At 51.2% G+C, this 24,670-nt stretch overlaps 1 protein-coding gene across 1 annotated transcript; it reads left to right on the top strand.

Annotated features, from left to right (window-relative positions):
* The first annotated feature begins 1,095 nt into the window (after nt 1-1,095).
* GMPS (guanine monophosphate synthase) lies at nt 1,096-24,667 on the top strand. The gene is made up of 16 exons (XM_063167450.1): nt 1,096-1,211; nt 6,970-7,151; nt 8,859-8,973; nt 9,852-9,949; nt 10,923-11,026; nt 11,658-11,851; nt 12,479-12,644; nt 14,085-14,236; nt 14,618-14,791; nt 16,257-16,362; nt 16,858-16,973; nt 17,870-17,995; nt 18,226-18,341; nt 19,618-19,748; nt 22,089-22,261; nt 24,163-24,667. Exons 1-16 carry the CDS (start codon nt 1,185-1,187, stop codon nt 24,262-24,264), a joined length of 2,082 nt encoding a protein of 693 aa, XP_063023520.1. The 5' UTR covers nt 1,096-1,184; the 3' UTR covers nt 24,265-24,667.
* The last annotated feature ends 3 nt before the right edge of the window (nt 24,668-24,670 follow it).

The following is a 24,670-nucleotide window of genomic DNA, read 5'->3' as shown; positions in this document are numbered from 1 at the left end:
CGCTGAGGGAACGGCCCCGCCCCGCGCGGGCCAGGCGTGGCTGCGTCCCATTGGTGCAATGGGAGTGACGTCATGCATGGCAACGCCCCCTGACCGTGATTGACGAGTCGGGGGCAGCAGGAGCGGAACCGGGAACGGGAACCGGCACCGGGGGTCGCATGCGGGTCGGGATCATTGGAGCCTCCGGGCCCAGGAAAGGCTGAGGGAGCTGAGACTGTTCAGCCTCGAGAGGAACCCTCAGCCCTCGCTGTCCCAATCTGTCCCTGGGTGCGGGGTGGGTCAGAGCTCTGCTCTGCCCAGGCTCTGCTCCGGAGACCCAGCAATGGCACCGGGACTGAGCCCAGGGAGTTCCACCTCGACAGGAGGAAGATCTTTGCTGCGAGCACTGTAACAGAGACCACAGAGCGTGTGGAGTCTCCTCACTGGGGATATTGCAGACCTGTCTGGACACAATCCTGTGCTATGTGCTCTTAGATAGCCCTGCTTGAATGCCAATGTAAATAGAGCTGTAAAAGAATGACACATCCCAAAAAACAACAGACCAGAAACCCCGACTTTGAACAAAACTTGTACATTTCTATCAACCTCATGTCAGAACTGTTTGGAATCTGACAGCAGAATCAGAATTCCTTAACCAGAATTCCTTCATTCACCCCTTCCGTCATTCCTTTTATTTACACTGATGCTCAGGGAAAGGCATCAAAACGGCCCCGGGACCGCTCCAGGAGGGTTCCACGGACGCAGTCACGTTCTCCGGTGTCCGCTGGGGAATTCACCCAGCAGGCACAGCAGGTTCAGTGTCCAAGGCCGGGATGAACCTGGTCGATGGAAGGTGTCCCTGCCCACGGCAGGGGTGGGACGGGATGGGCTTTAAGCTCCCAGCGCAAAGCAGGCAGCGATCCCATGGTACCACAGGATGCTCACGCACAAACCCCACTCACTGCAGAGCTCTGATTGTCTTTACCCTGACAACAGAGCAAAATGCACTGTCACACGCCAAAGCCAGCGGGGTGCGTGGCTCTCGGGCCGTGTCCCCGCCGTGTCCCCGGCCCGCCCCTGACCCCGCCGCCGCTCCTCCCCTTCCGCCGGAGCGGCCGTGCCGGGCGGCTCCTCCTCCCGCGGGCGGCATTAGCTCATCGGCCGCGGCTCCTCGCGGCCCTTTCTTCGCGCTGCCCGCCGCCCCCATGGCCCTGTGCAACGGGGACACCAAGGTCAGTGCTGCGGCCGCGGGGCGCGGGGCTGCGGCCCGGCCCGGCCCGCCCGGGCACATGGCGGGGCCCGCGGCCCGGGAGGGGAGCGGGACCGCCCGCGCTGCAGCCGCAGCCCCGGCTGCTCGCGGAGGGCTAATTCATTAATAAACTGATTAACCCCCCGAGCGGGGCTGTTCTAACCCTAACCCCGCCCGGCCGTGTCCCCGCTCGCAGCGGGGCCGGGGGCTCGGTTCATCCAGCGGCACGGGCAAGGCTCCCCGCCCCAGCCCCGGCCCGGGTGTCCCCTCACCGCCCGTGTCCCGCTGCGGGGACGGGGGGCCGCGTGTCCGTGTGGGCCGGGCACAGCGGGGCACGGAGCGAGCCGTGCGCCGCGGGAACTTCTAGCGCTTTCTGATAATGCAACTTCCCACCGAGCTGCCTCCAGCCGCTGCTGTGGCGGGATAAAGGACTTGTTCTGGTTTCTTTATCGAGTTTGGGAAAATCCATGTCTCGGGGGTTCGGGCGCTCGGCTCTGGGAGCCCGCTTGGTGCCCTGTAAGTTTCTGACACGCTTTCCCTTGGCCGTGTTCGCAGCCTCCCCTCCTGGCCGGGGCTGCTCCTCTCCTCCCTCCTTCTCGGCTCCATATCTCGTTTGCAAGAAGCTGTGCCTCTGGAGGGGTTTTGAGTGCTCGCTTTGTCCCTGTGTGAGTGTTCTGGCCCGTTTTTCCCCGGCCGTGGTCAGAGCCTCCTTTCCTGGCCGGGGCTGCTCCTGGGGCTCCGGCTCTCCCTGGCCATGGGGTGTGCAGCTCCGGTTCCCCTGGCCATGGGATGTGCAGCTCCGGTTCCCCTGGCCATGGGATGTGCAGCTCCGGTTGTCCCTGACACGGGATGTGCAGCTCCGGCTCTCCTGGCCATGGGATGTGCAGCTCCGGTTGTCCCTGGTCATGGGGTGTGCGGCTCCGGTTGTCCCTGGTCATGGGGTGTGCGGCTCCGGTTGTCCCTGGTCATGGGGTGTGCGGCTCCGGTTGTCCCTGGTCATGGGGTGTGCGGCTCCGGTTGTCCCTGGCCATGGGATGTGCAGCTCCGGTTGTCCCTGGCTATGGGATGTGCAGCTCCGGTTCCCTTGGCCATGGGGTGTGCGGCTCCGGTTGTCCCTGGCCATGGGATGTGCAGCTCCGGTTCCCTTGGCCATGGGATGTGCAGCTCCGGCTGTCCCTCGCCATGGGATGTGCAGCTCCGGCTGTCCCTGGCTATAGGATGTGTAGCTCCGGTTGTCCCTGGCTATGGGATGTGCAGCTCTGGTTCTCCTGGCCATGGGATGTGCAGCTCTGGTTCCCCTGGCCATGGGATGTGCAGCTCTGGTTCCCCTGGCCATGGGATGTGCAGCTCCAGCTCATCCTGCAGAGTGAGAGCAGATTGTGCAGGGAAAGGCTCCTGCTCCTCCTGCAGCCCACCCACACCTGCAGTTCACACCTGTCTGCTAAAGCTTCCCTGATAGAAAGATTTGGGGGCTCTTGTCCTGCTCCTGGGGATGGCCTGAGTTTGAGGGAGCTGCTTTCCTGTTATGCTGTGAAATACGAGTGAGTATTCTTAGACCTGCTTAATTTCAATACCACAGGGAAACTGTTAAACTCTTGTAAAACCTGTGCTGGCTTGAAAGTGCAAGATCAAGGCTCCTGGTTTAGGTTTGTCCTGAGTTACCAGTGTGGGTGACAGCTCAGGGCCGGGGGCTCGGGCAGAGGAGCTGCTGCTTCTTTCCAGTAACCCAGAATGGGACTGGTCTGTATGGAAATGTGGTTTATAAATTGCATTAATGACCAACCTGCAAGCATGTGGGTGTGTGAAATGTTTAAAATCCCCCGATTCTGCACAAGTGGGCTGCTAGGAGCTTGCACACTGAGTTTAAGGCACTAGGTAGGTATGTGAGGAACAGGATTTGTGGTGTCCGTGGCTGGTAACTCAAGCCTGGTTCCAGTTCTACCTCAGCTCACTGGAGAACTTGGAATTATTTGTTTTTGGCACAGAAGAACGGCAGTGGTGGAAGATTTTGCCCTCCAGTGTTAGCGTGGTGGAGCTGAGGTGGTGATGAGGCTGGCAGCACAGCTGGGGTGACACACAGCTCAGGTGGCACCTTGGTGCCGTGTCCCAGGTCTGTGGTGTTCAGGGTGACTTGTGAGTTGAGTTAGCTGAATAGAGACTTTCTTCTCTCAGCGTGCCCACGCTTTTAGCCCAGTGTTCAGTCCCACTCTGGGACAGCAGCGTGGTGCCTCTGCCCCGTGCCTGTGCCACCTGGGACAGGTGTCAGAGCAGCTCCCACAGCCGGTCTCAAACCAGAGCGTTCTCCTGACTTTTGTGTGATAGACCAGAGGACAAGGAGCTCTAGTTGTACCTGCACTGAGGGGAAAGGAGCTTTCATTGGAGGCTGTCAGCCCCAGCAGGAGGAGGTGCTGGCCCCGTAAGCCCCGTCTGTCCCTGCAGGAGCTGGGCTGTCTGGTGTCCTCTAAATCTGCTGGCACACCCTGGTGTGCAGGGCTCAGCTGCCGTGCTGGCTGCACAGGAACAGCATCTGTTCCTTTTGGATTTCATCAAGTGACGTTTCCCGTGGTAAATTGGGGTTTAAAACCCCTAGCCTTGGAACTGTGCCCTTAAATAAGTGAAGCCAGATCCTGTGATGACTTTTCTGCCCTTTTTCCTTTCCTCTTTTTGCCTGTGATTTGTGGTGGTGTGTGTTGGGCTCTCTTAGTCCTGCACCCCCTTAATATTCTACTTGTCTGGTGAGTTCAGGGGAGTCTGGATTGCTGTCCTGCCTCTGCTGGGGTCTGAGGGAGGTGCAGGTTCAGGACACAGACCAAACCATGCTGCTTTAACAGTGCTCCTCGAGCTACTCCTGATGTAACTTCAGCCTCTGTTTTCACGCTCCTGCCTCCCTCCCACCTGTTAACTCATGCCCCCATTAACCACACCTGCCCGCCCAAAGCATCTCGGGGCAGGGCACTGAAAACCAGATTTATTTATTTATCAGCTACAGGTGTGGATGCTTGGCTGTCAGTCCAGCTGAGCTGACACCAACAGTACCTTCTGTTTAGTCTTTTTTGGTGAGGAGGCTGCAGAGCTCTGGCCCTAAATGACACAACCTACTGCTCTGAAACACTTAAAGGCTTGAAATAAAAACATAGCACTGCCAGGAATAGTGTTTTCCCCAAGATGGGCTCAGGAAAGCACGAGGATATTGGTCTGTCTTGCAGGAGCTGCTAATTCAGAAATTGCCAGGTGAAAATGCCCAGAATCACTGTAAAAGTGATTCCCTCCCTGCCCTGGAAAGGAGGACAGCTCTGGTGACTCTGCCTCACTGGGGCTGAGGCTGCTGAAGTCTGCTCTCTTCCAGCATGTGCACTTTTTGTTGTGTAACCCAGGACTAAATGTCATTAAGAGCTCCCCATCAGGCAACTTGGCTGCCCGCTGAAGGGCAAAAATTAAACATCTGAGTTTAACCTGGATTTAGGCTTTTGAGGGATTTAGCACTATTTTTTTTCCCCACTTATGTCCTTTAATTAAGATAAAACCTCTTGCAGCTGGTGTGAACTTTGGACGTTTCCAGTGTGTTTGTTGGGAGGCTGTGTCCCAGCAGGGTGATGCTCTCCAGAATCACCTGTGGCGGAGTTCCTGCCCCAGGTGGACGTGGCCGAGCAGCAGTGATGGGAACACAGGCCAGTCCTGGGTTGGAGGTTCTGATGGTTTGGAGCAGGCAGCAGAACCACTCCAGCCTGCCATCAGGAAAACTTGAAATGGAGCTCCAAGGTGTTTGGAGGCAGCATTTGCCATAGTAAAACCCTTCCCAGTTTGTCCTTCACCAAGCTACGTTGGCAAGGACAGGGTAAGCTTTAAGTTAGGGGAAGAACACCTTGACAGAATTCAGTTCTTTGGTGTTGCAGCATGGCTGTTGATTCTTCCCTGGAGATGCTTCCAGTGGAATAGCTGCTCTCCCCACAAGTTTCTTTAAATGAGGAAACTGGGCCTTGTGTATTTTAGCACTCCTTCATATTTGGCTGAAGTTGGCCAGGCAGTTCAGGCATGAGGGGCTCAGAGGGAACCACTGCTTTGTCCTGATGTGCAGTCTGCTCAAATGCTGCACTCAAAATGTGTGGGTTTTTTTCTTTTTGTAATCGTTTAGCAGGGACATTTGTTCTCAATTTCCCCTTTTTATTCTCTCCAGGAGGTAATGTCAAGTGAAGTTCAGCATACGAGCCAGCGTGACGGGGGGAAAACATTTTTTGTTTGGTTTTGTGCTGTTTTGCCTGAGAAAAAGGCTGGTGCTCTCAGTTCTCATGGGCTGTGCTGGGGTTTGTGTGGAACTGGAAAGTGGAAAGGGATGGAGAGGCTGCAGATGGTGATCAGGGCATATGAGCTCTTGCTTGTGGAAAGCTCTGCCTTCATTAGATCATTAGCATTTTTCTTCCCTAATTTGTGCCCTGTTTGGTTTGTCGTGTCTGTGTGTCTGCTTGGGGTACATGTTCTGTGCTGGTGTCCAGCACCTTTATCTCGCCAGTGCCTCAACTGCTCCTTATAATTGTCACTATTTTTTTGTTTGTTTTTTTGTATTTTGAAGTTTCTTGGCTGGTCTTTGTCATTTTTATCATAAATTAGCATAGCTAATTAGCAAAGCCTTGCACATGTTAGTTGTTAAAGAGATCTGGCTTAGTCAATGGGCTGTCAGTGTAAAGCCAGAGAAGGTTTAGACTGGATATCAAGAGACATTTCCTGACAGAAATGTTTATAAAGCATTTGGGGGGCTGCCCAGGGCAGTGATGGGGCCACCATCCCTGAGAGGTTCTGAAAATGTGTGCAAGCAGCACGTGAGGGCACAGTTCAGTGGTGACCAGAGTGATGGAGCTGGGTGGACAGCTGGACTCTGGCCACTCACAGGGGCCTTTGCCAGCCTCATATGTCAGTGACCCTGTGGGATTGCTGGGTGGGTGTGGGTGACCCCATGGGATTTCTGACCTGGGTATTGGTGGTTCCATGGGATTTCTAACGTGGGTGTTGGTATTCCTGTGGGATTGCTGGTGTGCGTGGCTCTGTGGGATTTCTGACATGGGTGTCAGTGGTTCCGTGGGATTTCTGACCTGGGTGTTGGTGATTCTGTGGGATTGCTGAGGGTTGTGGGTGACTTGTTGGGACATGGGTGTTGGTGACCCCATGGGATTGCTGAGTGGGTGTGGGTGATTCTGTGGGATTGCTGAGTGGGTGTCAGCAGTTCCATGGGGTTTCTGACATGGGTGTCAGCAGTTCCATGGGGTTTCTGGCGTGGGTGTCAGCGGTTCCATGGGATTTCTGACATGGGTGTCAGCGGTTCCATGGGATTTCTGGCATGGGTGTCAGCAGTTCCATGGGGTTTCTGGCATGGGTGTCAGCGGTTCCATGGGGTTTCTGGCATGGGTGTCAGCAGTTCCATGGGGTTTCTGGCATGGGTGTCAGCGGTTCCATGGGGTTTCTGGCATGGGTGTCAGCAGTTCCATGGGGTTTCTGGCATGGGTGTCAGCGGTTCCATGGGATTTCTGACATGGGTGTCAGCGGTTCCATGGGGTTTCTGACACGGGTGTCAGCAGTCCATGGGGTTTCTGATGTGGGTGTCAGCGGTTCCATGGGATTTCTGACACGGGTGTCAGCGGTTCCATGGGGTTTCTGACACGGGTGTCAGCAGTCCATGGGGTTTCTGACATGGGTGTCAGCAGTCCATGGGGTTTCTGCTGTGGGTGACGCCATGGGATTGCCGTTGGCAGCCCGAGAACGCCGGGGCAGAGCTCAAGGATGGGCAGCACCACTACGAGGGCGCCGTGGTGATCCTGGACGCGGGCGCGCAGTACGGCAAGGTCATCGACCGCCGCGTGCGCGAGCTCTTCGTGCAGTCCGAGATCTTCCCGCTGGAGACGCCGGCCTTCGCCATCCGCGAGCAGGGCTTCAGGTACGTCTGCCCTTCCCTGCCATCCTCCTGTTCCCTGCTCACCCTCCTGCCCCTTCCCTGCTCTCTGTTCCCTGCTCGCCACCTGGGTCGTTCCCTGCCGTCTGTTCCACGCTCACCGCCTGAGCAGTAGCTCTGATGTTGCAATAAAGCGCACAGAATTCCATTTCTTCACATAGGGAAAGCCAATTCTTTATTCACGTAACTCATTTTATGTCGTTTTCCCAGACCTTGTGTCCAGCTCCAAGTGGCTGGTAGTTTTCTTGCCCAATTCATTGGTTCAAAGGTGTTTTTGTGTGTGTGTGGTAAGATTCTCTCTTCACCCAGGTGTTTACATTTTTCTAAGATTCTCTCTTCACCCAGGTGTTTACATTTTTCTAAGATTCTCTCTTCGCCCAGGTGTTTACATTTTTCTAAGATTCTCTCTTCACCCAGGTGTTTACATTTTTCATTGTGGATTTTTATGGGACAGATCTTGTTATTACAGGTGCAACCTATTTTTCTTACTAGAATAGGTTGTTGTGCTAACTGCTTCTGTGCATGGAGTTATTTGGAGCAGGAGCACCAGCAGCCACAGAGGGGAGTTGAGGCTCTTCATGGCAGTTCAGGGTCAGGAGATGCACTGTGTCTCCAGGCTGACCAGGAGTGCCTGTGCAGGAGCTGCAGGGACAAGCTTTCAGGGTGGTTTCAGGATGGTAAAACTGCACCCACATCAGCTGTGCTGGTTCCAGAGCCGGCCTGGAGATGCCAGCAGGCAGGGGAGCAAATGCTGCCCCTTCCAGCTCCATTCCCCTGGCTGGAGGGGCTGCAGGTGGCCTTGGTGCCAGGCTGGTCCCGCAGGGCTGTTCCTGTTGGTGGCACGGGCAGGAGTGGGCAGCACAGCTCCTGCTCCTGCTGCTCAGAGCCAGAACAACTCTGCTCTGTTAATCCCATTTGTGCACGTCCTGTCTGGTTTGGTTTTGCACTCCTGGCTCAGAACAAGTTTGATGTTCTCTGTGAAACAAACAGTTCTGAGTCCAAGGTCTGGTACAGCCCTGCTCCATCCCAGCACGAGGCCAGAAGTGTTGCCCAACTGGTGCTTCTGCAGTTCATGGTCCTGGAAATCACTGTGGTTTGCAAAAACTCTCTCTTCCCCTTTGAGATAATTTAATTTTCTTTTCTAGGGTGAAGTATTAACTCCAAACCCTACATGATCACGTGTATTGTGCTTGTAATTCTCAGCTTGCTGCTAATGCCATTTCTGCATAACCAGAGTGGATGAAGGGACTTTTTTTCCAGCAGATTTAGGAGTTAGGGAGTGTAATTTTTGACTGCAGGTCTCCTCTAGATGTCACAGACTTCATAAATTATGTGTATATATATATATACACATATATAAAAATATATATCTTGGTGCTAATACTCTACATTTGTCCCAACCATCCTGCTTCACTTATCATAGCTGCTGGTTGGCTATGAGAAATTTAAAATACACACTTTTTATGATGGTTTATATTTGACTTTGTTTAAACTGGGGAAATCCTGGCCTGAAAACCTGCTGGGTCTGACAGCAAAAATCAAGTTACATGTAATGATATCTGTGTTAAAATGAAGTCTGTTAGAAAGTGTCAGTTCTAAGAGTGGTATGAGACAGTGCCAGTGCTTACAGTAAACAGATTTCAAGGTAACCAGCGTGTTTGGATTAATGATTTCTTCCTGTTCTGTCTGCAGAGCCATCATCATATCTGGAGGACCAAACTCTGTGTATGCAGAAGATGCACCATGGTTCGACCCAGCCATATTCACAATAGGAAAACCAGTGCTTGGCATCTGCTATGGCATGCAGGTGCTCTTGGGGACAGCACAGGGTCCTTGGGGCTGGGAAGCACCTCCAGGAGCCCGTGCAGCCATTGAATGTGCCTGCCCACAGCCTCCTTGAGGCTCATTTCTGCGTGGGCTGCAGGGGCAGTGCTGGGGGAGCCACAGCAGCGTCCATGATGAGCTGAGCTTGCTGTGTGCTCCTCTCCTGGCTCTGCCTTACCTTGCAATGGCCCTGAACTGAAGGAGGGCAGATGTGGGTGAGGGATTAGGGAGAAGCTCTTCCCTGGGAGGGTGGGAAATCCCTGGCACAGGGATGCCCTGGATCCCTGGCAGTGCCCAAGGCCAGGCTGGACAGGGCTGGGATCCACCTGGGGCTCACAAAAAAAAAGAAATAACCCTTACTTCCCTTTGGAGACTCTCTGGTGGGCCTGCAGGGATCTGGTAGATCCCAGCTGAGCAAAACCAGCTTCCAGGGAGACAAGGGCTGCTTTAGGTGCATGACTTCTGATCCTGCATCTTGGCTTCTCCAGGGTTACTCCAAAAATAAAACCAAGGGAATAAAGTTAGGTTTTTGATGTGGCCTCAGGTACTCAGCTGGTTTGCTGAGCAGCCATTTCTGAGGGAAGGGGCTGCACACTATGGAATATACATAATTTTGCAAATCTCTGCCTGTGGGATTCTGCTCCCTGTGTGTGGCAGTGCCCCCAGCTGTGCTGGCAGAGGGGAATGAGCCCAGTACAGAGCCAGGATTAATTCTGAAGGGAATCCTTATTGCTTTGGGATGAGATGAGGGATGGAGCAGGTGGGGAGGTGCTTTCTGATGGCTCCCTTTGCTCTCAGATGATGAACAAGGTGTTTGGAGGTGAGGGTGGGGTGTTTTCTCATGGCTCCCTTTGCTCTCAGATGATGAACAAGGTGTTTGGAGGGACGGTGCACAAGAAGAGCGTTCGGGAGGACGGAGTGTTCAGCATCACCCTGGACAACACCTGCTCACTGTTCAGGTGCACACACATTTCCACTTATCAAAACACTTATCAGCCTGGGAAGGGCTGTCTGCATTAGAGGAAGGTTTTTTGGTTTGTTTTTTTTTTTAAACGGAGAAATTAGCTGATAGTTTCTAATAAAACTTTTACAAGTGTGGTCACAAATAAGCAGGTTACTCACTGCAGTAAATACTTTGGAATAACTTTCCAGCTGGCTCTAAAAAAGCAGGTGTATTTGCTGGGAGTATTGTATAAACTCCTTATTTCAGAGTCTTCACTGAGGCATTGTAAGTGCACCATGATCTGACAATATTTGAGTTAAGCTCTTGTCTGCTGCTGTGCACTGCTCTTGTATTTGTTGGTGCCCATCCACTTTTGGAAAGGGCACAGAAAATCTAAACCTATTCCTCTTCTACCTTCCTTTGAAACTGCTTTGTGATGTTTTATAAACCAGAATTAGATTTCTTGATAATTTTGTGGATGGCTTTCAAGTTCCTTGTGAAAAGTCTGACAGTTTACTCATCCCTGGTGCTCCAGTTTTATCACCTTCCCTCTGCAGGGCTCCTGCAGAGCTGTCTGATGTGCCCAAATTGCCCTGAAAACACCTAGTTTTGAACAAGAAAGGTTCACTTTGTTGAAATGAAAAGCAAGACTCCCAGTATCCTGACTGACTCCAGGTGGCTCCCCTTGTCCCAGAGGGGACCTCAGTCCTGGGGTGTGTGTAAGGAGAAACCCACAAACCCTTCAGAATCCATGTCAGTTCCCTCCTGCAGGAGGGGTGTGTTGGACAGAGACTTGGGCAGCTTCCCAGGAGGCATCTCAGAGCTGCAGATGGCTGTTCCTGGGAGGAAATGCTGCAGACATTTCAGATGTCCTGCTCTGTCTGTGGAGATGTGCTTTTGTTGGAATCCCTCAGGGCATCTCTTGGAAAGGCACAGAGTTAGGGCTTTGTTCTTCCTTGAATTGATTCTGGTTTTTAATCCTGGTTTAGAGGCCTTCAGAAGGAAGAGCTCGTGCTCCTCACTCATGGAGATAGCGTGGATAAAGTGGCTGATGGATTCAAAGTGGTGGCACAGTCTGGGAACATCATAGCAGGTATTTATTTTATCCTGAATTTGTCTTCTGATAATGTTTGGTAAAGAATTATGGCAGACAGGAGTTAGAACCAAATGGGAACAGAGTAATAGCCCTTGTTATTTGATTGCCAAATAAATGGATTGGTTTTAACAATTTCTGGAGCGTGTTTGTATGTCAAGCTGTCACGATTATAAAGAAATAGACTTTAAAAGCAATGGTCCTGATTTAAATGTGGGTAAAGTTAACATTATTTATACAGTTTATATTGTTTTAAAGCATGCATGTGTTGATTGTCTTAGAAATAAAATCTCCTGTGCCCTTAAGGCAGGGGAGAGGGGACCTGCACTGTGGTGTGCTGTGCCAGTGGGGTTTGGGCTGTGCCCTGTCACAGTACAAGTCAGGCACTGTTTAATTATTAAAGCTTTATTAACTTGTTACTGTATTCAATATTGCATGAATGTTCAACTGAGCAGGAATAATGTAGGTGCTGAAAGCAGGGCTTTAACATCACACAGAGATTGTCACAGGAAATTGTGGGACATTAGAATTTGGGGTTTGAAAGCCACTGCAGTTACCCAGTCCCAAAGAGCCACTTTGAGTCTCCTGCTTGACTTGGCTATGCCTATTTTTGTTTTGTCATGTGTACCAGGCATAGCAAACGAGTCTAAAAAGCTGTATGGAGCACAGTTCCACCCCGAGGTGAGCCTGACAGTGAACGGGAAGATGATCCTGAAGAATTTCCTCTACGACATCGCGGGCTGCAGCGGCACCTTCACCGTGGAGAACAGGGAGCTCCAGTGCATCCAGGACATCAAGGACAAAGTGGGCTCCTCGAAGGTCCTGGTGAGTAGGGGCACAGCTGGGGGCTGGTTTGCACTGGCTGGGGTTGGTGTGTGGAGCTGTGGTGGTTTGGGTGCTGCACGCCCAGGTTTTGGGGGAGTCGTGCTGTGACTGTGCTCTCAGGGGTCTGAGGGTGAGGGAAGAGATGAGGATCTGACTCCATGTTTCACAAGGCTTGATTTATTATTTTACTATATATATTACATTAAAACTATACTAAAAGAATAGAAGAAAGGATTTCATCAGAAGGCTGGCTAAGAATAGAAAAGGAATGATAACAAAGGCTTGTGGCTCGGACAGAGAGTCTGAGCCAGCTGTGATTGGCCATTAATTAGAAACAACCACATGAGACCAATCCCAGATGCACCTGTTGCATTCCTCAGCAGCAGGTAACCATTGTTTGCATTTTGTTCCTGAGGCCTCTCAGCCTCTCAGGAGGAAAAATCCTAAGGAAAGAGTTTTTCATAAAAGATGTCTGTGACATCGCGTGGCTGGGGCAGTGTGTGTTCAGTGCAGGTGGGTGCCGTGTTCACCCTCCCGGCTGCCGTGTTCCCCCTCCCGGGTGCTGTGCTGACCCCCTGCCCCCAGGCCGCGTGTGACGGGGTGTGACAGGCTGTTGGTGTCCCTCAGGTGCTGCTCAGCGGCGGGGTGGACTCCACGGTGTGCACGGCGCTGCTGAACCGCGCGCTGAACCGCGAGCAGGTCATCGCCGTGCACATCGACAACGGCTTCATGCGCAAGAGGGAGAGCCAGGCCGTGGAGGAGGCCCTCAGGAAGCTGGGCATCCACGTCAAAGGTACCTCCTCCTGCTCCCTGCTCCTTCCCACACTGCCACCTGTGCTGCTCTCCCCAGAACCTGCCCCTAGGGTTGGGTTTGTTGAGCTGCTGTTCCAGACTCTGGTACCAAGGCGGGGTCGGTGATGTGGAGCCACCTGAACCTGAGCACAGAGCTTAAACCTGGAGTGTTAGGCCTTGTTTCCTTGATGGGAGCACACAGTGAGCTGCCCCATCTCCTTAGATGTTGGTGTGTGTGCAGGTGGGGCACAGCAGAGCAGTGGATTTGTGCCTTGGTCACTTCTCTGATCCTGTTCAGCTGCCACGGACCTCACTGCATTTCCACCTTTTCCAGTATCCTGATTAACACTTTGGGCTTCATTCCTTATCCCGAGTCTCTTTCTTTGTCAGCTGTGAGCTCATTTGGGTGACTGAATGCTACTGTAGGCAAAATTACTTTCAGAGCATTTTTTCTTGCTTTGAAAGAGGTGCATTTTAATGGTTTTGGGGTGACTTTTGAGAACAAGGTGTTGATTGGTCAAAGGCTGCACTCAATGATCTGGAAGGTCTTTTCCAGCCTTTTTGATTCTGTGAGGGAGTTCCTGAGAGAGCAGACAGTGCCCAGACATGGCTGATGAGAAGGCTCAGAGGTTTTTGGTACCTCAGGTGTGAGGAGGTCAGAGAAGACCAAGTTTGTGCTGCCTGGTGAACTCCTGAGCCAGAGCTGCCTCTCCTGGGGCTCCCTGCCTTGCCCAGGGGCTCTCCTGTGTTCTGGCACTGGGTGAGCAGTGTTTCCCACTGGCACAGTGCAGCCTGGGCTGCAGTGTCCTCAGCTGCATTCTAAACACATTTTTCTACATTTATCTTTTTCTTTTTTTTTAGTGGAAAATCCATGTCTTATTCTTGCAGTCTGTGAAGCAATAAACCTGGGCTCTGGCAGGCAGCCAGAGGAGCAAATTGAGGGAATCCCTTTGCTGCAAGTGCTCCTTGTGTAGGTCAGGGAGTTCAGTGCTGGTGAAGGATGCCAGAGAGCCTCCCAGCTGATCTCTGGGTTGGGAGCCTCTCTGAATTAAGTGGCATAATGTAGCATGAGTAAATAGCGCATCATTTAATTTTGGTTGCAGAAAGGCCTTGGGGAAACACTGTCTGTAAACTGTTTAAAGCAAGTAAATTATAATCTGAGAGGGAAGCAAGAACTGGACTTGCATCCAGTTTTGTGGCTGCCTAATCTCACAATATGGAAAAAGTAATAGGTTAATAAGAGAAATAAAAGGCTCTTGTTAAAATTCATTTTTGAGGTATTGAGCAGCCCTTTTCAATGCAGTTAATAGTCAAAGGAAATTATTTTTATTTGTTGGGGATTTTTTTTTAAGCAATAAAGTGAAACTTCTATTTTGTAACCTGCACAAAAATCTTTATTGATTTTGTAAAAACCCCAAAAACTCCCTGTGATTTCCTGCAGTGGTGAATGCAGCCCATTCATTCTATAATGGCACAACGACTCTGCCCATCTCAGATGAGGACAGAACTCCACGTAAAAGAATTAGCAAGACCTTAAATATGACTACAAGTCCTGAAGAAAAGAGGAAAATTATCGGTGACACCTTTGTTAAGGTAATGCTTACTTGTTGTTTGGTTGAAGTTCTAAATACTGTGATTCCTGGGTACATCTCAGTGTTTAATCAGTGATGGTGTTTGATTAGTGGGTGCTTGTGTGAGCTGTGGATGACTCCAGAAGCCTTTGGGAAAGACAGGAGAATATTTAATGGGCACTGATGTTCCTGTGCTCTGGAAGTGTTTTCTCCATTTTCTGCTCAACACAAGATGGGGTTACAGGAGTGTTTCAGCAGTGGGACAGTGGCAGTGGGACAGTGGCATCGTGAGCTTGCTGGCTGGTTGTGCTTTTCCAGCTCCCCGCTGTAAAATTCATTCATTCCTGAGACCCTTGAGAGCCCCAAAATGACGGCGCTCTGACTCTTGGTGCCCCTGCTGCAGATTGCCAACGAGGTCATCGGGGAGATGAACCTGAAGCCCGAGGAGGTGTTCCTTGCCCAGGGCACCCTGAGGCCTGACCTGATCGAGAGCGCTTCCCTGGTGGCCAGCGGCAAGGCTGAGGTGATCAAAACCCACCACAACGACACCGAGCTGATCCGCAAGCTGCGCGAGGAGGTGAGCCCGGGCTGGGCTGCTGGCACTGCCAGGGCAGCACCAAAACAGGGACTGTGCTGCTGCTGGCACTGCCAGGGCAGGACCAAAACAGGGACTGTGCTGCTGCTGGCACTGCCAGGGCAGGACCAAAACAGGGGCTGTGCTGGCACTGCCACACAGCCAGCACCAAAACAGGGGCTGTGCTGCTGCTGGCACTGCCAGGGCAGGACCAAAACAGGGACTGTGCTGCCTCTGCCAGGGCAGGACCAGCTGTGCTGCTGCTGCCACACAGCCAGCACCAAAACCGGGGCTGTGCTGCTGCTGGCACTGCCACACAGACAGCACCAAAACAGGGGCTGTGCTGCTGGCACTGCCAGGGCAGGACCAAAACAGGGGCTGTGCTGCTGCTGGCACTGCCACACAGCCAGCACCAAAACAGGGGCTGTGCTGCTGCTGCTGGCACTGCCGGGCAGGACCAAAACAGGGGCTGTGCTGCTGCTGCTGGCACTGCAGGGCAGCACCAAAACAGGGGCTGTGCTGGCACTGCCACACAGACAGCACCAAAACAGGGGCTGTGCTGCTGCTGCTGCTGGCACTGCCAGGGCAGGACCAAAACAGGAGCTGCTGCTGGCACTGCCACACAGACAGCACCAAAACAGGGACTGTGCTGCTGCTGCCTCTGCCAGGGCCAGCACCAAAACAGGGGCTGTGCTAGCACTACAACACACCCAGCACCCAAAGCAGGGGCTGCTGCTGCCTCTGCCACAGCCAGCACCAAACCAGCACCTCTGCTGCTGCCACTGCCGGCTCTGACAAGGCCCCTGCGAGTCCATTGTCATTTGTAATTCATTGCATTGCTTCTGTTTATCAGATAAACCAACTGAGGGTCTGTTCATGTGCAGTCCAAAAAGCCCTTTAAACACCTTTCTGTGCACAGCTCGTTAGTGTTAGCATGTCAAGCAGAGGTGAGAGGCTGCCTGGTTTGGTTTTCTGGCTCTGGAATGGTGAGTTCTCTAACTGTGTTAAACTCAGATCCAGCACAGCAGAGAGACCTCACCCACCCAGCCATCTGGAAGGTGCTCAGTTACTAACTCCCCACAGGAGACAACTAATAATCCCATTTCTAATACTGATCTCTGCACAAAGTGCTTTCAGGGCTTTGGGGTTGGTCTGAGCACCCAGCAGGGACAAGAAAGGTCTGAATTCCTGCAGGCAGAGCCAGCTTGGCCTTACAGCTCTGTCTGCTCTGCTGGAGCCGCAGGCCCTGGCACAACCTGGGGCTGCCTGGTCTCAACCTCTGTCCTCAGCTGTTCTACAAAGCCCACATTCACTTGGGATTTCTTTCCAGTGTTTGTGGAATCCTTGGCACTGGTGCTGTGAGCTCAGGCCGGTTTAGGTGCCAGAACCTGAACATTTGAGGCTTTTTGTTTGGATATGTGAGCTGGAGTGTAAATTGCCTTTTATTTAATTTCTTTTTCTTTTTTAGGGTAAAGTAATAGAGCCGCTGAAAGACTTCCACAAAGATGAGGTGCGAGTGCTGGGCAGAGAGCTTGGTCTGCCTGAGGAGCTGGTGTCCAGGCATCCCTTCCCAGGTATGGGGCTGGGGGGTCACAGCAGTGCTCTTCAGCACATCAGAGTCACTGCAGTGTAAAACTGATCTTCAAACACAGAAAAAATCTATTTCAAATATCATTTAAGCACAGTCTTTCAGGAAGAATGGCTTGAGAGCTGCTTGATAAATATACATCATGTTTAATGATTGAGCTTTGGTGGGAGAAGTTCTCAGTAAGTGCAGTGAGCTCTGCCTGAGCTGCCACGTGGATCTGAGCTGGAATAATGCTCTGGCCCTGCCTTTCCGAGGGGCATTTGCTGTCTTGAAAGTAAATACTCAACATTTCCAACACTAGAAAACAGCAAAGTTGGCAATCGTGGGTTGGTTTCTTTCTGTCCTTGAGGATATTTAGACAGCTGAAGCTTAGACAATGTCAAAATGCACAGGACTCAGTGACTGACTCAGTGTTCCACCCTTTCAGCTGAAAACCAGCTTCTGTTATTTGGTATAATGTCTCTTCAACGTTGCTTTGCAGGGCCTGGCCTAGCAATCAGAGTGATCTGTGCTGAGGAACCTTACGTGTGCAAAGACTTCCCAGAGACAAACAACATCTTGAAAATAGTGGCAGATTTTTCTGCCAGTGTGAAGAAGGTAAGGAAATCCTAAATTTTAATTTTGAGTGATGGTTCTGAAGTGAAATGCAGGGAGGCCTAGCCTGCTGAAAGGTTAAAAGGAGGTTTAGTCTGCTGAAAGGTTAAAAGGACTGGTTTGTGTTTCTGAGGAATGCTGCCTCCAAGTGCAGCTCAACTGAAGCTGTTCAGTGGAATTTGTAGTGCTGTGACTGCTACAAGTGTTTTGAACCATTCCTGGAAACAAGAACTTTATTTACCTTTCAAATAATAAACAAATGCTGTTGTAGTTAAACTCTGTGCAGATGAGATCATGCAGTGACAGGAAAAGCTCTTCCCTCCCTGGAGGAGCTGTGACATTCTGGGTTTGCACGCCCCAAAATCCCTGGGTGTGTAAATGCGAGTGCGGGAGCCAGGAGCTGGCCCTGATGCAAAACCTGGAATTTCCAGTGCCTGATGTGTGATTTCCACATCTCCTACCTGTGCTGACCTGTGTGGTGGCTGTCAGGCATTATTGGGGTCTGCTCTGAGGTGTGAGTTCAGAACAACTTCCAGCGCCTTTTTGGTAAATCCTGAAGGGCAGGGATTTCCATCTGCCTTTCCTTTAAAAGATGGAACTGTGGTGCCATCAAACTGGGAAGTGCAGCTTTGTGAGGGAGAAAATGAGCACAGGAAAAGAGCTTTCCCTATGGCCTTGGAGAGCTTCAGCTTCAAACTCAGTGTAATCACAGAGAAGTGCTTCAGCTGATGTTTAATTGTCAGATGAGAGGTGTGCTTTAAATAGCTCCAAGGGGTAAATGTAGACTAAGCAAACAGTTATTTAAATTACAATTTTATTTGTGCCGTGCAGGGTGTGTTTGAGGGGCTGGGAGCTGTGTTTAATTTAATGTATTTAAGTTTTGGTTGCATCCTTGGCAGCCCCACACGCTGCTGCAGAGGGTGAAGGCGTGCACGAGTGAGGAGGACCAGGAGAAGCTGATGCAGATCACCAGCCTACATTCACTGAATGCCTTCTTGCTGCCCATCAAAACTGTGGGAGTGCAGGTACAGGGCTGGTCCCAGGAGTGCAGGGAGCTGGGCAGGCCTGGGGAGCCCCTGTGCAGCTGCAGGGCTGGCAATGCAGGGAAAGCTGTGCCAGCCTGTCCTGGGCATTCAGCGTGTGCTGAATGTTGTCCCCAGCTGTGCTGCTGTCACCTGCATGGGCAGGAGGGGCTGTGGGTGGCTGTGGCAGCACAGCTGGCACTCAGAGTGTCTGTCTGTCTGTCTGTCCCCAGGGTGACTGTCGCTCCTACAGCTACGTCTGTGGCATCTCCAGCAAGGATGCCCCACACTGGGAGTCCCTGATGTTCCTTGCCAGGCTCATCCCACGCATGTGCCACAACATCAACAGGTGAGTATTGATCTGTCTTTATTTTTAATTGCCTAATTCATATGTGGAACTTCACCATGTGCAGACATTTCGCTGTTTAATCTGGGGTGTGATATTTTTATATGTTGGACAGGTGTCTCATACAGAGGTCACAAATACACAATAAATCAAAATATGGATTTATTCCCAGCTTGAAAAGAAATTGCTGGCCTATATCCTTGGATTAGGCAGCCCCACTATAATTTATGCAAATCCCTTCTGCAAGGCTCCGGGCTGGGGCTGAGCTGTGATGTGCTGCACTTTGCTTTGCCTTTGTGTCAGGAAGGGATTTGTGAGGGGCTGTCAGCTCTGATGCACAGGGAGGCTCCAAAGCTGGCCAGATTGATGTCAGCTGAGCTCTCTGAGGATACATTTCCTGCCCACTCCAGTCCATGACTTCTCCAGCAGCTGAAGGTGCTGAGACATAAAAATCAGCTCTGGGGAATTATACCCTCCTTGCTTGGCTGTGGGATTTCTGCCAGAACTGCTTAGAATTGCTTATAGCAAAACTTCATTTTCTCACATAAGTGACACCTACTGACAGAGCTTTTACTCTGAAAGGTGAGAGCAGGAATTGCAAGGCACCTGTTTAAATTAAGTGCAGAGGGGACAAAAGAAGGCGTAAATCAGGATTGCCTGTGCAGTTCCAGAGTGTGTCAGAAAATGAAAATAAAAGCCAGTTTGTGGCTTCAGAGCACTGCTGATTGCTTTAAGCTCTGCTGGGTTCGGCAGTGCCCTCCTGAGCATCCCACAGCTCTGGGAGCTCTTTGATGTCCCCAGGCTCTTTGCAGGCTCCTCTGCTGTTCCAGGCACACTGAGGAGGCTCCTGCCCAGCTGGCTTTGCATTCCACACAGAAATCCACAGCACAGACTGGCACATCTGTGTGTTTTGGGCCTCAGACAGGTGCTCCTGGTCTGTGTCTGCAGGCCCACACAGTGCTGGGAGCACCTCGTGCTGAGCCCATGCACGAGGCCACTCCAGCTCTGCAGCTTCTGAGACACGAGGAATGACATTAAACACACGAAGCTGATGCGGCTGCTCTGAATTTAGGAGGTGTTTTGTTGCAGATGTGCTTCTGTAGATGCATAAATTGCAGTTAGTGCCCTGTGCTGAAGCCCTCATTAACAATGAGGCGCAGCATTTACTGGGGTTGGTGCTCACTGGGCTGTGAGCAGGATGGAGCCTGGTGCTGTTCCCCAGCTCTGTGCTGCCCTGCAGCAGCAGCTGGAGGCTCTGTGTGTGTCCTGTGTCTTGCAGGGTGGTGTATGTGTTTGGGCCCCCTGTCAAGGAGCCCCCCACGGATGTCACCCCCACCTTCCTGACCACGGGAGTCCTCAGCACTTTACGGCAAGCTGACTTCGAGGCTCACAACATTCTCAGGGAGTCTGGTAGGTGCTCCACCTCGTCCCAGGGTCACACCCGTGCTCCCAGGTCCCTGCAAACACAGTGGGGGTCACAGAGTGGTGTGTCAAATCTGCAAGCGGGTATTTGTGATGGTGTTCACAGGGGTCCCAGGAGGAGGGAAGAGATGAGGATCTGACTCCGTGTTTCAGAAGGCTTGATTTATTATTTTGTGATATATATTATATTAAAACTATACTAAAAGAATAGAAGAAAAGGTTTCATCAGAAGGCTGGCTAAGAATTGAAAAAGAAAGAATGATAACAAAGGTTTGTGGCTCGGCTCTCTGTCCAAGCCAGCTGACTGTGATTGGCCATTAATTACAGACAACCACATGAGACCAATCCCAGATGCACCTGTTGCATTCCACAGCAGCAGATAACCATTGTTTGCATTCTGTTCCTGAGGCCTCTGAGCTTCTCAGGAGGAAAAATCCTAAGGAAAGGGTTTTTCATAAAAGATGTCTGCGACAGATATTTCCAAAGAAGTGATCAGTTAGTGGATTGACAGACCAAAAATATGATCAGTTAGTGGAATGACAGTGAAAATTTGTAGAAGCTGATAGCCAAAGGCCAGGAGTTTATTTTAGGGGATTTTGGGGACTGACTTGCTTCTGACACATCATGAAGCTCAAAGCTGTGGTGCTTCACTGCAGACTTGTGCAGGCAACCCAGTCACCCAGATCCCTTCTCTTTGCTGAGCTCAGTGTTTACCTGAGGTGAAGGAACTTGACACGGTTTTTAAATGGTGTTGGTTCTGGGCAAAGCCCAGATACCAGGTTTCTCATGGGGATCATGCTCACAGCCTGTGGTGGTTTCAGATTTCTTAACTTGAAATCAAAGCTGCAGCCCCAACCCTGCACAGCCAGGGAGTGTGGGGTCCCCTGGATGTGCTGTACAGGCAGAGCCTGGGAATAAACAGTTCTGAGGTTCAGCCTCCTCAGGTCTTTACTTAATTACCTTTGGAGATGTGATCTGTGTGGGAAGCACTGCATCAGCCCTGCCTGTATTTGCTATAAATCAAGTTGCAGCAGATCCCTCTCTCTGAGGATCCATGCTCAGTTTGCAGAGCTGTGTGAGCAGAGTTTGTACAGAATTAACCTCAAAAGGCTGAGATAACACTGTTGGCTGTGTTGGTAAAGCTGTAGCTGTGTCTTGCTAACTTTTGGTGACACTTGGCTCCGTGTGAATGAATTGCTCCTAAAAATAAGCCCGGAGTTGTGGCTCAGTGAGAAAACCTCCCAGTGCAGCAGCTCAGGCCAGGGCTGGCACAGGGAGGGAACTGAGTACCAGGAGCTCCTCACACCTGGATTTTGGACCTTCAGCTCCTTGGAACGGGGAAACTGGGGAGCTGTGCATTGCCTTTCTGGAGCAGATGTTGGAAAATGAGGGAAATGTCTGCAGTTACCTGCCCAGCACCAGCCAGGGGTACTGGAGAGCTGTCTCCTGAGTGTTTCAAAGACTGTTCAAAGAAAAGTATTTCAAAGACAAAGAATAGTTCAAAGAATATTTCGAAGATTTTGTTGGGAATATCTCTTTATTGGACTTGATATGGGGACTGATAAAGCCCCCTGGTTTTATGTGATGTGGGAAGGAAAGTGGCTCTTCCATTGATTCACAGTGAATTACAGGGATAACACAGATTAGCTGGGATTTTTTCTGCGTGCCTGCAAAGGCTGAGGATCATCTCAAGTGGCAATTTATAGAATCTCAGAACGGTTTGGGTTGGAAAGGACATCAGGGATCATCTGCTCCAGGCCCTGGGGACACCTTCCACTTATCCCAGGCTGCTCCAAGCCCTGTCCAGCCTGGCCTTGGACCCTTGCAGGGATGGGGCAGCCACAGCTGCTCTGGGAGCCTGTGCCAGGGCCCTCCCAGTGCTGGTTTGCAGCTGCAGAGCTGCAGCACTGCTGTGGGACCAGGGGGAGCAGATCCCGCAGGAACAGCTTCCATGGGACGGGGAGCAGATCCCACGGGCTGAAGAGAGCAAGGGAGCAGCTCCCATAGGGTGAGGGAGCAGATCCTACAGGAGGTGAAGGAACAGCTCCCACAGGATGGAGCACAGAATCCCGCAGGACGTGAGGGGAGCAGATCCCGCAGGACGTGAGGGGAGCAGATCCCACAGGGTGAGGGGAGCAGATCCTGTAGGATGAACAGCAGATCCCACAGGGTGAGGGGAGCAGATCCTGTAGGATGAACAGCAGATCCCACAGGGTGTGAGGGGAGCAGATCCCACAGGGTGAGCAGCACGCCTGGCTCAGAGCGGGAGGCGCAGGTGGGAGCCGTGCAGCGCTCACCGTGCCCGTGTGTGCCCCGTGTGTGCTGCAGGCTATGCTGGGAAGATCAGCCAGATGCCGATCATCCTGACCCCGCTGCACTTCGACCGGGACCCCCTGCAGAAGCAGCCCTCGTGCCAGAGGTCAGTGGTCATCAGGCCCTTCATCACCAGCGACTTCATGACGGGCATCGCCGCCACGCCGGGCGCCGAGGTGCCCGAGGAGGTGAGGGCATCCCGAGGAGGGGTCCTGTGTGCACCCAGCACAGTGCACAGAACGTGCCTGGGCTTCTCTCCTGCTGCACTGCTGAGAAACAGCAATTGATGGTTTTCTAAATACTGTCTGTCCTGCGTTTGGGAAGTGCTGGGGAAAGCCCGTGTGGATTTCAGTGTGGATACTTTGCTCTGACCATAACTTATTTCATGTCTATCCCGTGAGATATTTGCATATCAATACAGCAGTGTATTTTGTATTTTGGTTTTGGTGCTTGATGATCTTGGACAGAGTGCTAAAGGTGATTCTGGTGGAAGTAACACAGAAATACAACTTTTTCTGTGCTGGCCTCTTCTGGATGGATGCATATTCCAAATTCAGGGAGCTTGTCCCTGGAGTGCTCATTGTTCCTTGGTGTTCCAGCTCCTGTTCCCCTCCTGCTGTTCCTCCTCAGCCCCTGCTCCCAACTCATCTCTGCTCTCACTGCATCTCCTCTCACCCCACTGCCTTGACCTCGAGTTTCTTGCTGTTTTTCTCTGTTACAAATAATCATTAAAAAGTTGTGGTGTTCTGGGAAGCAAAACTAACAGAGTGAGGGGCTGGCAGGTGGGTATGGCAACTCAAAGGCTTTGCAGCAGAGCTGAGCTAAAATACAACCAGATAAAGAGGAAAGAATACCCCAGCCATTCCTGGGATTTGGAGTTAATTTTTGCATCATAATTGGAAATTTCCTGACATTAGGAATTTAGGAATTACTTTTCTTTGGCACTTTTGCTTTTACTGAAACTCGCAGTTTAACATCTCAGTGCCCTGTTTGCTCTGTAGGTCATTAAGAGTGCTTAAGAGTGAGGTTCAAGCTTTTCTTTTTTTCCTAACTTTATCCATGTCCAGTCAAGTACTCTTGTCCCTCTGGGAACGCACTGTAGAAGTAGGATTGACTTTTTATTTTAAACACACTTGAGGAGCATCTGAGCATTGTTTAGTAATTGTATATAATTGAAGTCCTCTACTTTAGGGCAGCCTATCCATGAAAAGAACAGCTCAGGTTGCCATGTGAGCTACTATCCCACTGTATAAAATGAGGATTCATTTGTCTTTACAAACAACCAAACACCACAAAACCCATCCCCAAACAAAAACCCTGCATTCTTCAAAATGAAAAATGGTGATTTTAAGGATAGGTGGTAGCGTGATGGCTAAGTAATAGAGGTTATAGAGAGTAATCATATTTATGGGGGAAATAATCAAGTTTTTCTATGCAGAGCAATGCAGTGTTAATTTGTGCTTTCACTATAAACAGAACAGCATGTCATGTAAGTGGTGTTGGGAACTGGGGGATTTTTAAGGAGTCTGAACTTCTCAGGATCATCAAATTCTCCCCTGGAATGTTGCTGCTGACATGGATTAATTGTGAGCTCTGGAAGATGGCTCTCACTGGGAAGCAGAGGTTTCCTTCCAGCTGATTTTATTCCATGTCTGGTGGCAAAGTGCTGGTCCTAACAGGCTCTGGTGTCCAGCAGAGCTGGTGTCAGCAGTTTGCCCTCCAGCCTTTCCAGGGTGATTTTTGTCATTTATAGGACAGGAAGTAACACGAGTGCACACACCACTGTTCTCAGGGTGGAAAAGAGGGAATTTTATTTTCTGGCCCTAACATTTATAGATTTCCAAAAGTGACAGTGGATTGGAGTGCCACCTCTCCAATGACACTGGACAAACCAACAGTCCATCAAATTTCTCTTCTTTTATAAAAGAACGCAAAACAATGAGTTATTTACAGAAAGTGTGTGAGAAATCTCGTTACAAGAATGCAAACATCAGAAGGCTCAGGAAATCTTAACCAATCAGGGTGACAGATTTTCTTTGGGTCCGTTTCACACGCGCTTTCCTGATGCTGTGTTTGCCCTGCCCCACAGGTGGTGCTGAAGATGGTGGCAGAGATCAAGAAGATCCCTGGCATCTCTCGGGTGATGTACGACCTGACGTCGAAGCCGCCGGGAACCACGGAGTGGGAGTAGCTCCCTTTTGCCTCTCCAAGTACTGTGTGCAGTCTAAACCATATCAGAAACCATTCCCAGTGTTGACATGCAGTACTGTGAAAGCGCGGCTGGAGCTGCTGCAGGGCACCAGCCTGCCCTGCCGGGGCAGAGGAGCAGCCCAGGGCTCAGACTGTACGGGTAAACGACGGTGCCAGCGCTGCCAGCCCGGCCCCTCTGCTTTGCCTTTGCCTCTCCGGTGCCCCCCGTGTCCTGTTACCTGTCATTTCGGTGTCTCTTTGTTTTTGTACACTGTGGAAAAAGAAGCAGTTTATTTACTTCTACCAAAAGCATTGTTACAGCCCGGCCATGTAAGAGGAGTCGATTCTTTGTGACCAACCGCTTTGGGACGGATTTATTATAAATAAATATTTTGCCAAACGGAGTG

The sequence above is a fragment of the Melospiza melodia genome, chromosome 12, assembly GCF_035770615.1.
Source record: "Melospiza melodia melodia isolate bMelMel2 chromosome 12, bMelMel2.pri, whole genome shotgun sequence".
Classification (NCBI taxonomy): domain Eukaryota; kingdom Metazoa; phylum Chordata; class Aves; order Passeriformes; family Passerellidae; genus Melospiza; species Melospiza melodia.
Note: the sequence above shows the minus strand (reverse complement) of the source record. Positions and strands in the feature narration are given on the sequence as shown.